Source organism: Muscardinus avellanarius (genome assembly GCF_963383645.1).
Source record: "Muscardinus avellanarius genome assembly, chromosome: 11".
Classification (NCBI taxonomy): Eukaryota; Metazoa; Chordata; class Mammalia; order Rodentia; family Gliridae; genus Muscardinus; species Muscardinus avellanarius.
The window spans coordinates 22,534,982-22,550,195 of record NC_137797.1 but is presented as its reverse complement, the minus strand read 5'-3'; the positions used below and the strand labels follow the sequence as shown (position 1 = coordinate 22,550,195).

General features: G+C 37.7%; 1 protein-coding gene across 4 annotated transcripts in view; it reads left to right on the top strand.

Moving 5' to 3' along the window:
• The window catches only part of SCYL2 (SCY1 like pseudokinase 2), a gene marked incomplete at both ends in the record, with an annotated part of 47,204 nt that extends 39,677 nt beyond the window's left edge, over positions 1 to 7,527 (top strand). For 2 of the 4 annotated variants that reach the window (XM_080706243.1, XM_080706241.1), the window contains 5 exons: positions 3,007 to 3,107; positions 3,841 to 3,907; positions 4,043 to 4,135; positions 5,781 to 5,900; positions 6,883 to 7,527. In XM_080706243.1, coding sequence (XP_080562369.1) covers positions 3,007 to 3,107; positions 3,841 to 3,907; positions 4,043 to 4,135; positions 5,781 to 5,900; positions 6,883 to 7,527 — 1,026 coding nt within the window. Of the gene's footprint in view, positions 1 to 3,006; positions 3,108 to 3,840; positions 3,908 to 4,039; positions 4,136 to 5,780; positions 5,901 to 6,882 lie in introns of all 4 variants that reach the window. The other 2 variants (XM_080706242.1, XM_080706240.1) reach the window with 1 other exon arrangement.
• Between the last annotated feature and the right edge of the window lie 7,687 nt (positions 7,528 to 15,214).

The window sequence follows — 15,214 nt, the reverse complement described above, 5'->3', positions numbered from 1 at the left end:
AACAAGGGAAAATATGCCACAGACTTAAAAAAAGAAAGTGTATAGGGTAGAATATTTAAATCTTAAACACCTAATAATTAGATTATTTAAAGTTTCATGGCGAGCTGGAAAATGAGCAGAATGTTGAGGTAAGTAAGATTTGGGACTACTTTAAATTCAAGCCTGGGAAGTTTACAGGAAAAAAGAACACAATCGTGGGATGTGTTTGGGGATTGTGTTTGTTATTTATTGCTACATAAAAAATCACTACAAATGAGCTTTTTTTTTTTTTTTTTTTGGTGGTGCTAGGAGTAAACTCAGTCCCTTGTGTATGCAGGCAAACACTACCGCTGAGCTACATCCTCAGCCTTTTTTTTTTTTTTTTTTTTTTGTGGAACTGGGTATGGAGCCCAAGGGGCATTCAAGCTATACCTAGAGCCCTATTTTTTATTCTTTATTTTGAAACAAGGTCTCACTAGGTTGCAGAGGGCCTAAGTAGCTGTGGCTGTCCTCGAACCGCAGTCCTCCTGTCTCAGCCTCCCAAGTACTGGGTTTATAAGCATGTGCCACCACGCCTGGCTCGCAGCCTTTTTATTTTGAGACAGGGTCTATCTAGGTTGCCCAAACTGGCCTTGACTTTAGAATCATCCTGCTTTTGACTACAGAATAGCTGGGGTTACAGGTATGGGACACCATGCTGGTTTAAATTTATTATTTGAAAGCAATATACATTTATCATCTTGCAGTTTCTGTGGTTTAGTCAAGCCAGGGCCTCACTTAGCTGGATTCTTCACTGGAGTCTTTCATAGTGTTGCAGTCTAGGACCTGGGACTTGTAATGATCTGCTTCTTACCTTGCTTAATTGGTCGTTGGCAGGATTCTGTTTCTTCGGGGCTGTTGGACTGAGGGTGTCAGTTGTAGCTGTTTGTTAATCGAATGCCATTGTTGGTTCTGCACCACAGGGGGCTCTCCAACATGGCAGCTTGAGTCGTCAAAGCCAATGAGAGAGATTTTACTTGCAAGACTGAAGTGTCAGTCTCTTGTAATCAAGGAATATCCAGTTACCTTTGTCATATTCTGTTGCTTAGAAGCAGTCACAGTCTTGCTCACACTCAAAGATGCAGGATGACACAGACATAAATAGCAGGAGGAGGAGATAGCTGGGGATCTTTTTAAGAGACTGCCACAAGAAAGGAATAATTCAGTTTGACAGATAGAATAATGGAATACAATTAAGTGAGACTAGGTAGACCTTAAATGCCTGTCTGGTTTAGGTATTTAAACTTTTAAGATAAAATAAATGTTTCAGCAAAGGTAACAACAAGCATTTTTGTTCACATTGGATCTGGTATTCAGTGAAGTATAGTGTAAAAAACTGAGACGATTTGATGTTTATCCATGCATGGTGGCACATACCTGTAATCCCAGTACTTGGGAGGTTGATACAGGAGAATCACAGGTTTGAGGCCAGACTCAGCAACTTAGCGAGACTCTTCACAACCTACCAAGACCTTGTTCCAAAGTAAAATTCCAAAGTAAAAAATAAAAAGGGCTGGGGTGTAGCTTGGATGCCTCTAAGTTCAATCTCCAATATCACCAAAGGGAGTGGGTGGGAAGACTAGAAGGGGCCCAAGGGAGCTTCTGGGGGGGCTGTTTTATTTCTCTCTCCGGCTACTAGATACATTGAATATGGTCAGTTGTGGATTTTTTGAGCTGTGCACATACATATGCTTTTTTGTTAGTATATTATACATAAGTAAAAGGTTTTAAAATGTCAGCCATGGTATTATTAAAGCAGTATGCTTTTTGTCATTCTTATGATAAGTTGCAGAAGAAGCTGCTGATAGAGCATGGTGAGAAGCAGTGTAGTGTAGCAGGGAAGAGCACAAGCTTTGGAGACAGACAGTGTGAATTCTGACCTTGCCATGTAAGCTAAGTTTAGTTTCTTCAAGTTGCTCTGGCTCTGGCTGCACTGGAGTTTGTTTGTTTGTTTGTTTGTTTCCTTCTTTTTTTTTGTGGTACTGGGGATTGAACCCAGGGTCCTATTTTTTATTCTTTATTTTTGAAACAAGGTCTCTAAGTTGCAGGGGACCTCTCAAAGTAACTGAGGCTTGCTGCGAACCTGTGATCCTCCTGTCAGGGCTTCCCAAGAACTGGGATTACAAATGTGTGCCACCACACCTGGCTGGAGTTTTCTTTGTTGAAGTAGAAATATTAATAAATCTCTTGAAAAGTTAGAAAGATTAATAAAATGTGTATGTGTAGGACCCAGCACACAGATATTAGTTATAAGATTTTTGGGGGAGTGGAGTTGTTTCTAGATTCTTCCTATAATATATGTATTAAATCAATAGTTTATGATGATATGGTGATAAGGAAGTAGCATAAGAATGACTAGTAATTAACCAAAGTTTAACCAAAGCATAAACTACATTATGGCTTAGTATTAGCTGTACTTTATGAACTTTAACTATTGGGAAGTTGGATTGTATGCATTTAATGTTTCTACTAACTTTTCAGTAAACAAGATTTATTTTAGCCACATGTGATTTTTATAGCTTGACTTTTCTACATATTATTAAATGAATTGTTTTCCAGTAGGCTTAAATTATCGATATATAACTGCTGGGGTTAAGCTTATACAAGACGTCTGAATAGGGATTTGAAGTGTAGCTCAGTGGTAGAGTGCATTCTTAGGCCCTTGGATTTTATTCTTACTGCCAAAACAAATAAGACAAAAACCTTTGAACAGTACCTAGTAGATAACTCCATATATGAAAATCATTGAGACATCTTTTCTGGAATTCAAAAGCCTCATCAACTATCATGTTATTACCATACAAAGATTATAATAGCTCACTATGATATTCTAAATTTAAATATACTACCCTTGTTGTGACATTGGTGCTATGAGTAGGTCCTGTTCTACTGGTAAAAATAGAGACTATTATGATCAAATAATTGAAGTATCTTAATTGATTACCACATTTGAAATGTTATAACCATATCAACTTCTTATTATACCAGTTCAATTCTTTCATTTCCGTCATAAAAGAGATGCTTAACAGATTGGAATCTGAACATAAGACTAAACTGGAGCAGCTTCATATAATGCAAGAACAGCAGAAGTAAGTAGGTTGTAAATGAGTTGCATATTGTCCAAAAATGAGATTAAAGTTATCTCATGATTGATTTTTTTTGGTATGGATTAGAAAAATTACTAGATTTTACTTTGACTACATGTAAAACACTTGAAATTTTTCTGATACATTAGTAAGTTAAACTGAGTTAAAATAGGATGTTGTTAGCTAGGCACAGTGGCACACACCTGTAATCCCAGTACTTGGGAGACTGAGACAGGATTGCAGATTTGAGGCCAAACTCAGAAACTTAACAAAGACCCTATTTTAAATTTAAAAAGGCTGAAGGTGTAGCTTCAGAAGTGTAGCACAGCATTCCCCTGAGTTCAATCCCTAGTATAAAACACACACACACACACACACACACACACGCACGCACACACACACACACAGACTTCTGAGTATAAAATATAATATGATACACTCAGCATATTCTCTACATAAAAAAATTCTTATTTAGAAAATCTCTTGTCAGCATTAGCCACTATTTCAGGTTACTGAACACCATATCTCAAATATGGAATTTTTAAAAAAAAATTTATACACAAAGATTATTTTTTGAGCAAGCATTATTCATAGTAGGAAATAATGGAAATGAGGATCTTTAAAGAATAAACTACAGTTATTTGGGTTCTAGTAAATTTGTCAATAGTATTTTTCACTATGAGTATTAAAATAGCATTTATTTTTATTGTTTCATCCTTATTTAATTCTCTTGTAGATCTTTGGACATAGGAAATCAAATGAATGCTTCTGAGGAGACAAAAGTTACAAATGTTGGGAATCAGGTAAGAAGACATTTAATTTTTGTAGAAAGTGCCTGACAGTTTATCTCATTTAGAGATTTTTTTTAAAATTATAAGCAATAAAAGCACATTTTCACTGGAATGTCTTCAGATGATGGACTTTTTTAATTTCAGCAGATTGACAAAGTTTTTAACAACATTGGAGCAGACCTTCTGACTGGCAGTGAATCAGAAAGTAAAGAAGATGGGTTACAGAGTAAACAGAAGAGAGTAAGTTTTCTTACTGTTTTCATTTTTTTAGTACTCTTATTTATATTGAAGACTCCCTGTGGACCACAGATTTTTGTTAGGAAATACTGTTTAGCATCTTAACAAGAATCATTCTGTGGTTATCTTTATAAAATGTCTTTATCAGTGGAACATGACCTACCCTAAGTTGGGAATAAACATGCTTAGATTTTTAGCTGTCTTTATCACTTGACCTCCTGGATGGCAACATTGTCAGACTGACTGATTCTCGTTCTTTCTCCCACAGAGTCTTTTTCTGTGTTCTTATGCTGATGGCATCTACTGGAGACTGATGCCATTCACCTACCTTGGGCTCTCTCTAATTATTGCTCTTTAATATTTTAATTTTTCTCTTTACTACATTCCCATGAATTTGGGTTCCAATCTTTTTTTCATTCAACAACCTCATCTTTCTTTTCATTCCATTCCATGGTGACAGCTTTAACTCTATGGCCCATCAGCTTTTCACCTTGATACTTTTGAAGAATACTGGTCAGTTATTTGGTAGCATAGCTGTCATTTGGGGTTTACCTGATGTTTTCTCATAATTAGACTAAGATTTTGCATTTTGGGCAAGAGTGCCACAGAAATGATGGCATACCTTTGTGGTTTATTAGGGATATATGATATTGATGTGACTGACTAGTGGTAAACAAACACTATTTTAAAAATAGATTTGATTCCATCTTACAAGTGAATTTAAAATATCTTGAGTACATTTTTTTCTGAGTACATTAAAGTTTGTTCTCCCTCGGATTTTGAGTAACAAACTCTACAGTGATAACTTCCTATTGGAATTTTGTTTATTAAGTCACTTTTCAATTTCTGCTGTGAACATTCTTCTATTCACCATAAACGTGTACCTGTATGTGTAAAGCCATGGGACTGCTGGACATAATAGTTTGCAAAAGTATAAAAGTGCTAGTGTTAGCCGGGCGTGGTGGCGCACGATTGTAATCCCTGCACTTGGGAGGCAGAGACAGGAGGATCGTGCAAGTTTGAAGCCAGCCGCGCACGCTGGCTTAGGAGACCCTGTTTCCAAAATAAAAATGTAAAAATAGGTCTGGGAGTGTAGCCCAGAGGTAGAAGGGCTTCCAGGAACTCCAGTACCACCACAAAAAAAAAAAAAAAAAGGTGCTAGTGTTTGAGCTTATAGTTTAACAAGGCTAATAAAAGAAAAAGACATTGAATTTGATTCAAATGTTGGCAGTGAAAACATGTATTTGTTTTGTTATTCTGTAGAGTTTTGGTAAGTTACTATTTTTTGGCTGAAATAAAACAAATTGTCCCAATTTTAGAATTTTAGAATGAAATCACTTAATCATATTTTCATTGTCTGGAAAAAGGCGATTCTAATGAATATTTAAAAATAATAATTGCTTCATATTAGAAATGTTTTAGCATAAATCCTGTGAATTTCTATGTCAAGCTAAATCTTGTAGTAATTAGACATAAAATATACCTATGGCATTCACCAGCACTGGAATAGTTTGCTTTTCAGGGAAGTAGTAAAAGCTGCCAAATGTACTTAGATATATTTTACCCAAGAAGGAATCTTTTGTTTTTCAAATGCATCTATCAAGTTTCTGGTTAATTTTTTTTTTTTTTTGCTTTATTTTGTTTTAAGGCATCACTTACACTTGAAGAAAAACAAAAATTAGCAAAAGAACAGGAACAGGTGCAGAAGTTGAAAAGCCAGCAGCCTCTTAAGCCCCAGGTGCACACACCGATTGCTCCAGTCAAACAGGTCACAGTTAATTTCTTTTCTGTAATTTCAATATATTACAAGTAACCAGCCCATTAGTACTTATAAAAGAAATATGCCAAAGAATAACAAGTATTTCTATGAACATAAAAGGATTTTCCAGCAACTCTACTGTAACTTGCCTAAGGTATAGTATTTCATAACAGTGTTTCTTACCATAATGAGGAAGCTGAATGAATAGGTGAGCTTTTTATTTTATTTTTTAAGATTAGGTCTTATAGCACTAATTCAGCTCTCTTCACTTTGAAATGACCTGGGAGTATTATATTCATGTTCTTATGTAGTTTTGAGCTAAGAGTAGTTTCCTATTCTTGGTTTTCAGTTATAGTCAGGTTAGTAACTTGATTTAGGCAGATGTACCTATATCACCTGACCAGAATTTACTTTCTACTATGTTCTAGGTACCTTCGTAAGTGCTGGTGCTATCGCAGTGAATGAACTCTGCTTGCAGAGAGTTTTCACTCTTCCTGCTTTAAGAAATAACTTTATATTAAGTGCTTTCTTTAGATTGTTTTTTTAACCTCTTAATCATAAATTCATCCTCTAAGGAGGGGGGAAATATTTGCTGGCCAAGAGGCAAAAGTAAGAATATGTTATAAGGTAGTTACGTAAGAGAGAAAACAAATTCCCACAGCATTCTGATGAAATTTAAAATATAAGAAGATTAGTATCTCCTTTTTTATAGTACAGATATAATGAGAAGTATGCAGTTTTATTTTGGGGTAGTAATATTTTACTTAGTTGGATTTTAAAGTTTAATCAGATTGATTGCAAATATTTGTCTATAAAAATCACCTAAAATAGGTGGCAGGCTTTATATAACTGGTGGGCTGTAGTTTACTCAGTAGGTATAGACTGCTGAGCTTAATTTTAACTTGTTCTTTATAATTTAATGTCAAATATTTACTAATTGTAAGTTAATTTGGATTTATTGGAGATAAAATAATTCTCTCCTATATTTCAGACTAAGGACTTGACAGACACACTGATGGATAACATGTCATCTTTGACCAGCCTTTCTATTAGCACCCCTAAACTTCCTACTTCAAGTACCTTCACTTCTGTTCCTTCCACGGGTCTTGGCATGATGTTTTCTACACCGATTGATAATACAAAGAGAAATTTGACAAATGGCCTAAATGCGAACATGGGCTTTCAGACTTCAGGATTTAACATGCCAGTTAATACAAACCAGAACTTCTTCAGCAGCACAGGCACACCTGGCGTGGCCAAAATGACTCTGGGAGCACCTTCCACTCTGCCAAACTTCAGCGCTTTGAGTGTTCCTCCTGCTGGTGTGAAGCCAGCTCAACAAAGACCCACAGATATGTCTGCCCTTAATAATCTCTTTGGCCCTCAGCAACCCAAAGTTAGCATGAACCAGCTGTCACAACAGAAACCAAACCAGTGGCTTAATCAGTTTGTACCTCCTCAAGGCTCTCCAGTGATGGGCAGCTCAGGAGTGGGAGCACAGGCGAACGTGATGGGACAGTCTGCCTTCGGTATGCAGGGTAATCCTTTCTTTAACCCACAGAATTTTGCACAGCCACCAACCACTATGACCAGTAGCAGTTCCGCTAGCAATGACTTAAAAGACCTTTTTGGGTGAGGTTTCTGCCTCCTGTTTTTGAAGAACGGCTTCAGTTTCTATCGTGGGTAAGCTGGTTTACATCTCTGTATAGTTGACTTGAAGAAACTACTTCTGTGGGAAAGTGAATTGGTTCTGTGACAGAAAACACTGTTTCCATGCCAGGCAGAATAGCAGTTGTATGGATTCCTAAACAGTTTTTTTTTTTTTAAAGCACTGAGGAATTTTTTCCTCTTATAAACTCTTCAGGTTTTTAAAGACCCAGTCCTTACCAATCTCAAAGAGAAAAAGGACAACTGAAAAATAGCAGAATTTTTAAATCAAATGTTTATTTTGGCTTGTAAATCTTGGTGTTATTTTAAAAAAGTTGAGTTGATGGTATCTGCAAGATCACCTAGTACGTACTGTGTGGCACACAGTCTACCTTCACAAGTCATTAGTCTTCATTATTTAATATGTGAAAAATCTTAATGCTGTATTGTTTGCATTTACTATGACTGAATGAGAAAAAGATAAGCATAAAGAGAAAGATCAGGTCATTTGCTCTTTTCAATCTTATTTACTTTTCAGCTACACTAATGTTGAATACAAAAGACTGAGCAAATACTGCAAAATCTGTCTGATTTTATTGGCTTAAAAGCATAATTAGCCATCTTAAATGCAGACTATCATTGTCAATTATATTTTAGCATGATCTGCCTCAAAGAGCAATGTGTTTTTCTGCATTTACTTGGATATATTTAGAATGACTTTTTTCCTAGTGTATCACAGAAGAGGTATGTACTGATTTGTGCAGGTGTTTGACAGAGCACTCTGATGTGAGTTCCCTGACTACTGCCTTCATATTTCATTTTCAGTTCAGACTTCTGAGGTTCCAGCACATATGAATTACATTTTCAAAAGGAAATTTGTAAGAATTAAACTATATTTAATGAGTCAGCTTTTGAGATTTTTGTTGTATTGTTTTACATGTAATAAATTCTCTAAAAATGTGCAGTTGTACCTTCTGGCTACCAAAAGATTTTTCACCTCGCCTTGATAGGCTAACCTCTTCAGTTACTCCTACTGAAGTTTAATTCTTTCTTTTCTAGGAATTCCTGGAACCTTTGGTTTGTTCATTTTAATGTTCATAATCAGCCATTTTTAGAAAGGAAAGAATGAATTCTCCTAACAGGAAACATTTTATTTTTCAAAACCTTTCTGTGATGTTTTTCTTTAAGTTGCTGATTATTCAACCACAGAGCCTTATGCTGTAAATGTCATTTGTATTTTTAAAATTAAATTCCACTGTTATGGATAAACTTTAAAACTATCTTTTAATGAATGGTGTATGTATTATAGTTGCTGCCATATAGTTTGTGGTTTTTAATTATCTGGAGCCAGCAGTCCTTTAAAATAAATCATATGAAGTTTAATGTGCTGGTACTATTTATTAAAAAAAGATGTACACATAAACATAAATGAACTCAACACACATATCTAAATACATTGTACTTGACAACAAAATAGAGGGTGGTGACCTTGTTCCTGACAGCATTGATTTAGGAGGGCACTTAGAAGACATCCACCTCCAATTTTGTGAGAGCTGTGATTAGAACAGGATTTTAGAAGGACTGGTAAGATTGCTAAAGAAATTATTCAAGAAATAATAGAAATAGGTAAGCCGGGCGTGGTGGCGCACACTTGTAATCCCCGCGCTTGGGAGGTGGAGACAGGAGGATCGTGCAGGTTCAAAGCCAGCCTTGCTGGCTTAAGAGACCCTGTTTCCAAATAAAAATATAAAATAGGTCTGGGAGTGTATCCCAGAGGTAGAAGGGGTTCCAGGAACCCCAGTACCACCCAAAGGAAAAAAAAAAAGAGAAAAGAAATTGGAAGATGAAAATGTTTTGTCAAAGACAGTCACAGCTTGACCAAATTACCTGTTTTGGTTTTTGTTTTGTTTCTTGGTTGATTGGTTTTATGGTACTGGGAATTGGACCCAGAGAGGAGATTCTACTGCTAGGCTACATCGCTAGTTCTTTTTATTTTTGTATTTTTATTTTGAAATGGGTCTGGTTAAGCTGTGGCATGCTGGACTTGAAGTCTTTCCTATCTCATTTTTAACATGGTATTATTTTGGGGGAATGTTTACATGTAGGGAAAAAATTTCTTATTGTTGGAGATTTTTTTTTAAACAATTCAGTAGACTGTTGATTGGGAAATTATTTTTTACTTTATAAAATAATCTGATGCTAGTGCTGAATTTCTAGTTAGAAGGAAACTTTAATAGCTTATGACTTCAATTTCTAAATATGAATATGTTATTTGAAAAAACAGCAGTCATTTTTGGGTAATTTTTACTCATTAAAATTACATTCATTGAGATAATAGTGGTGCTACACTTGTACAAAGTTTTTCTACACTTTTTCCTACTAAAGGTAATTTATTAAATCAGTTATATCAGTTGGACTGTTGCTATTGCCTTTTGCTGTTGTAAAATTACCTCTGAAAAATTGAACTGTTTTTAATATAAGTGTTCCTCTGTGAACACACTTTCCAGAGTATTAGGTTACCTTAAAATTATTTTAGATATTTGAGAGCATTTGAGTCCCTTGGATTAGAAACATGGAAGGTTAAAGAGCACCTAAGACAAAAATCGCAACAAAGATCGATCCCCTTTCCTTTGAGCTTGTTCTCCTCCTAAAATGTGTGTGATGGACGGACGGATATAGAGGGTATGTAAAAGGAAATGGATCTAGACTAGTTTTTCTTTATTTTTACTTCGGAATACCTTAGACCTCCTTTCATTTATATGTTTAAGGGGTAGTGTTTTGTTTGTTTTTGTTTTAAACCTGTAAGATACCTCACATGGTCGCTTTCAGATATTAAAGGGAAAAAGGTATATGTGAAAATGCCTGATAACAAGCCGAGTATGCACTAAATAAATCTCAGCTTTGGGAAACCTCTCCATAGTAAGTTGTAATTTCATACTTTGTGATTTTACTGGTCTTGGAAAATTTTAGGACAAATGAATTTGTAAGTATCCAAACTAGCTGGGCGTGATGGTGCATGCCTATAATCCTAGCACTGACTGAGACAGGAGGATCACAGGGTTGAGACCAGCCTCAGAACTTGAGTGAGACTCAGCAAGCTGCAAGACTGTTTTTTTTTTTTTTTCTTGCAGTACTAGGTAGGGATGGAACCCAGGGGCATCCTACCTCCGAGCTACACCCCCAGCCCTAGTTTTCTTTCTTTCTTTTATTTTTTTGCAGGTCTGGGGATGGGACCCAGGGCCATTTCACCTCTGAGCTACACCCCCTGCCCTATTTTTAGTCTTTATTTTGAAACAGGGTCTTACTAAGTTATGGAGTGCCTCACTAAGTAGCTGAGGCTGTCCGTGAACTGTGATCCTCCAGTCTCAGCCTCCCAAATGCTGGGATTACAAGCATGTGCCACCAGGTCCCGCTTATTTTTATTTATTTTCAAACAGGGTCTCACTGAGTTGCAAAGGACCTCACTAAGTAGCTGAGGCTGTCCACCAACTGTGATTCTCCTATCTTAGTCTTTCAAATCCTGGGATTATAAGCATGTGCCTCCACACCTAGCTAAGACCTGTTTTAAAGTAGAAAATAAAAAGGACCAAGGATGTAGCTCAGAGGTAGAATGCTCCTGGGTAGAATGCTCCCAGTACCATCCCCCCCACAAAAAAATTCAAACCATAGGACTTTAAAAGACTTTTATCAGTAACTTTCAAATGATAAGATTCAGTAAGACATGATGCAAGCACTATGAAAATATATACCTGGAACTTAAGTTTAAGAAAATGTCTTTAATAAATATATGCTCTATTTTTATCTTAGTAGTTTTAAAAAGTTAATTATAGCCAGACACTATGTGTAGGGCACACCTTTAGTCCCAGTATTTGGTCGGCTGAGACAGGAATCACAGGTATGAATGAGGCCAATCTCAGAAACTTAGCAAAGCCCTCAGCAACTGAGACCTTGTTTCAAAATTCGAAAAGAAAAAACAGGGCTGGGGGTGTAGCTTGGGAGGTAGAACACCTCTGGGTTTAATCCCTGGTACCACACACACACAAAAGAAAAATGTTCATTATAATCCCTAAGAGGGATTAATTTGAATAAAACTAAATGAATTTGACTTACTTTGAATAAAACTAAAGCAATTCAGTACTACCTTCCTCTGAGCAGACGCAGAAACAAGCCCAGCGGCTTCTGTGGCTAGCAGCTCCCGTATTAGCGTCAGTGTGTGTGGAAACAGAGGAGCTAAAGGAGTGAACAGAGGCAGTGAACTATCTCCTGGCTCCAAAGGGCATTCTTTTTTGCACTCCTTTGTGCTCCTGGCACAGGACCCTGTGAGCTCTTCTCTTTTATTAGCTGGCAGAATATTTGGCTTCATCAGTAGAGGGCACTGGCGTGGCACCATAGCAGCAAAAGCAGACGTCTGGCTTCTGCTTCTTGACTTCTATGCACCATAGCAGCAGAAGAGCGCCAGCTGCACCTCACGTTATGTCCTCCCAACCTTGCCCCTTGCTCCAGTGGGCTGCCCCCGGGCTGCTCTGCCTGCCTGTGGAAACCACATCCTTCCACATCCTTCTGTAAGGAGTGTGGCTTTCAGCCTGGGAGTGGGATGGAGGAAGAGAGCCTCTGAGCCTAGTTTATTTTCTTACCTGCTCTTTTAACACCTTTTACTTCTGTACCCCTTCCAGTCCTCTTTTATCCCTTTCCTTGAGCAGCTTCTGGTTAACGATTATTGTGTTAAAAAATTTTCCTGTTCAAATAGCTGGTATAGTTCCAGTTTCCTCATTGTACTCTCACTGATAGTTCCTTAATCTAATATTAAGCCATTTTAAATGAGGCCATCTGATCCATATTCTGCTAACAAAAGTTATACATAGAACTGTTATTACTATCCCATAGTAAAAAAAAAAAAAACCCTTTTCTTTCTGAAGGTTCTTTTGAGATGTGCTAGGAGTGGAAATATGGTTTAGGTACTTTATATACGTGAGAAACAGAACAGGTCAAATACAAGACGTTTCCTTGGCTGGCGTACTAGTAGCATACGGTGCATGGACTTAGGAGACAGGTAAAGGCGTGCATGTGTGCGTGTGTGTGTGTGTGTGTGTGTGTGTGTGTGTGTGTTATTTTGGGCTAAAAGCATAGTATCGATACTGTGTGAACATGGGGTGGAGTGCTTTACACATTTGTTCATGTGTTGGAACATGGCCCAAATTACTATTTTTTGGTATTAGGGATTAAACCCACAGGCATTCTACCTCTGAGCTATACCTCCCAACTATTTTTGGCTTTTATTTTGAAAGAGGGTCTTGCTAAGTCTGGCCTTGAACCCACAATCCTCCTGTCTCCGCCTCCCAAGTACTGGGATTACAGGAATGTACCACAGTGTCCAGCTGAGCCAAAATTAAGAAAATCTTATTTGTAACACTGGGTACTCATAAGATCACTTTGTAAAGAAATGAAAAGCCCTTTCCCTGAGGTGGAAAGCCTCATTAGGCTGCTAAGATTTCATAGGGGAGCTGGGTATAGTAATAGATCCCAGTATTTGAGAGGCTGAGACAGGAGGATCACAGGTTTGAGGTCAGCCTTGGCAATTTAGACTCAGCCATCTTGCAAGACCCTGTTTCAAAAAACAAAAAATTAAAAGGACTGGGGGTCCAGCTTGGAGATAGAGTGCCTCTGGGTTCAACCCCAGTAAACACACACACACACACACACACACACACACACACACACACACACACACACGATTTCATAAGTAGTTGCTATTTCTGTCCCGTTTCCGTGGTTATGTAAATCTACCCTCCATCAGCAGTAACGCCTGTACTTCATGCACTGAACCAGAGAACACCCTTTATTACCCAACATTCAAAATCTTATTTTGGGGGGAAAAATGAAGTAGGCCTGAAATCGAGTAATCTATTGCTTCTCAAAAACTGTGAATCAGACAGAGCCCCCAGTGAGACCTCTGGGCCACACACTGAGCTTCCTTTTCACACTTAGCTCTGGACTGTGTGGGGAAGTGAATTCACGCCGGGATGACCGGCTTTACTCTGTCCTACAGTAGCTTCTTTGAAGAATCATGGGAGTAGTTTTAGGTTTCGGTTCAGGAATAAATGTACTTCTAAGCAACTGGTTTGACCTTTTCAATTTATTTTAATTAATTAATTTTTTTTTTTTTTGCAGTACTGGGGATGGAACACAGGGGCATTCTACCTTTGAACTACAGACCTATTTTTTTTATTCTCTGAACTACCCCCAGACCTATTTTTTATTCTTTGTTTTGAAACAGGGCCTTACCAAGTTGTGGAGGGCCTCACTAAGTAGCTGAGGCTGGCCACAAACCTACGATTCTCTTTCTCAGCTGCCCAAGTACTGGGATTACAAGGTTGTGCCACCACACCCAGCTTTGACCGTGTGTGTGTGTGTGTGTGTGTGTGTGTGTGTGTGTGTGTGTTACTGGAGATTGAACCCAGGAGCATTTTACCTCTAAGCTACACCTCCAGCCCTATATCATTTTTTATTTTGAAACAGTTTCACTAAGGTGCCAAGGCTGCCCTCAAACCTCCAATCCTCCTGCCTCAGCCTCCCAAGCACTAAGATTATAGGCCTGTGCCACTGTGCCAGGCTTGGCTTTATCTTTTTAAAGTTTCTGAATGATGTAATAAATTAGATATAAAAACAAAAAGTTTCAGCCAAACTTGTACCTATAGCAGGTACTTAGGTTGTAAATAGTATGCAGTATTATGGCTGCATACTGTTTATCTGATATTTAAATCCTCATTTCTGTTTTGCTGTGATTTTTTTTTTAATTCTGTATTGGGTTCATAGAAACTGAATGAGGTAGATTATAAGCAACTATATGGGCTGAATGGGTTTAAATCTTACTCTCTTTCACTAACTGGCCAGAACAATTTTCTGAGCCTTAAAATGAGGATTACACCTTCTAGGCTGTTTAGGATTAGGTGAGGTAGAACTGAGTAAAGCATGTGGCTGAGCTCCTGGCACATGCTATGGGCTCAGCAGATATTTGTACCTTCTGTAGGATGGACAGATCTCTAAAATAAACTCTGCTTGGGTGAAGGAGGGCAAATAACCAGCACAATTTGAGTATACACACACACACACACACACACACACTATTTATTTATTTATTTATTTATTTATTTATTTATTTATTTATTTTTGGTGGTACTAGGGGTGGAACCCAGAGGCTTTCTACCTTTGGGCTATACTCCCAGACCTATTTTTTAATATTTTATTTGGAAACAGGGTCTCACTAAGTTGCTGAGAGCCTCACCAAGTAGCTGGGGCTGGCTTCAAATGTGTGCGATCCTCCTGTCTCCACCTCCCAAGCACTGAAATTACAAGCATGTACCACCACACCCAGCTATTTATTTATTTTTGCGGTATTGGGGATGGAACCCAGGGACATTCTACCTCTGAGCTGCACCCCTAGCCCAATTTTTTTATTCTTTATTTTGAAACGGTCTCACTGAGTTGCAGAGGGCCTAAGTAGCTGAGACTGTCTGTAAATCACGATCCTCCTGTCTCAGCCTCCGAATGCTGGGATTACAAGTGTGCGTCACCATGCCTGGCTCCAATTTGAGTACATTTATTCTTCAAAACATAAGCCAAAAAAGTGCTGTCATTGGCTTGGCATTATGAGAACAGGATGTAGGCCCTGTTCTCAA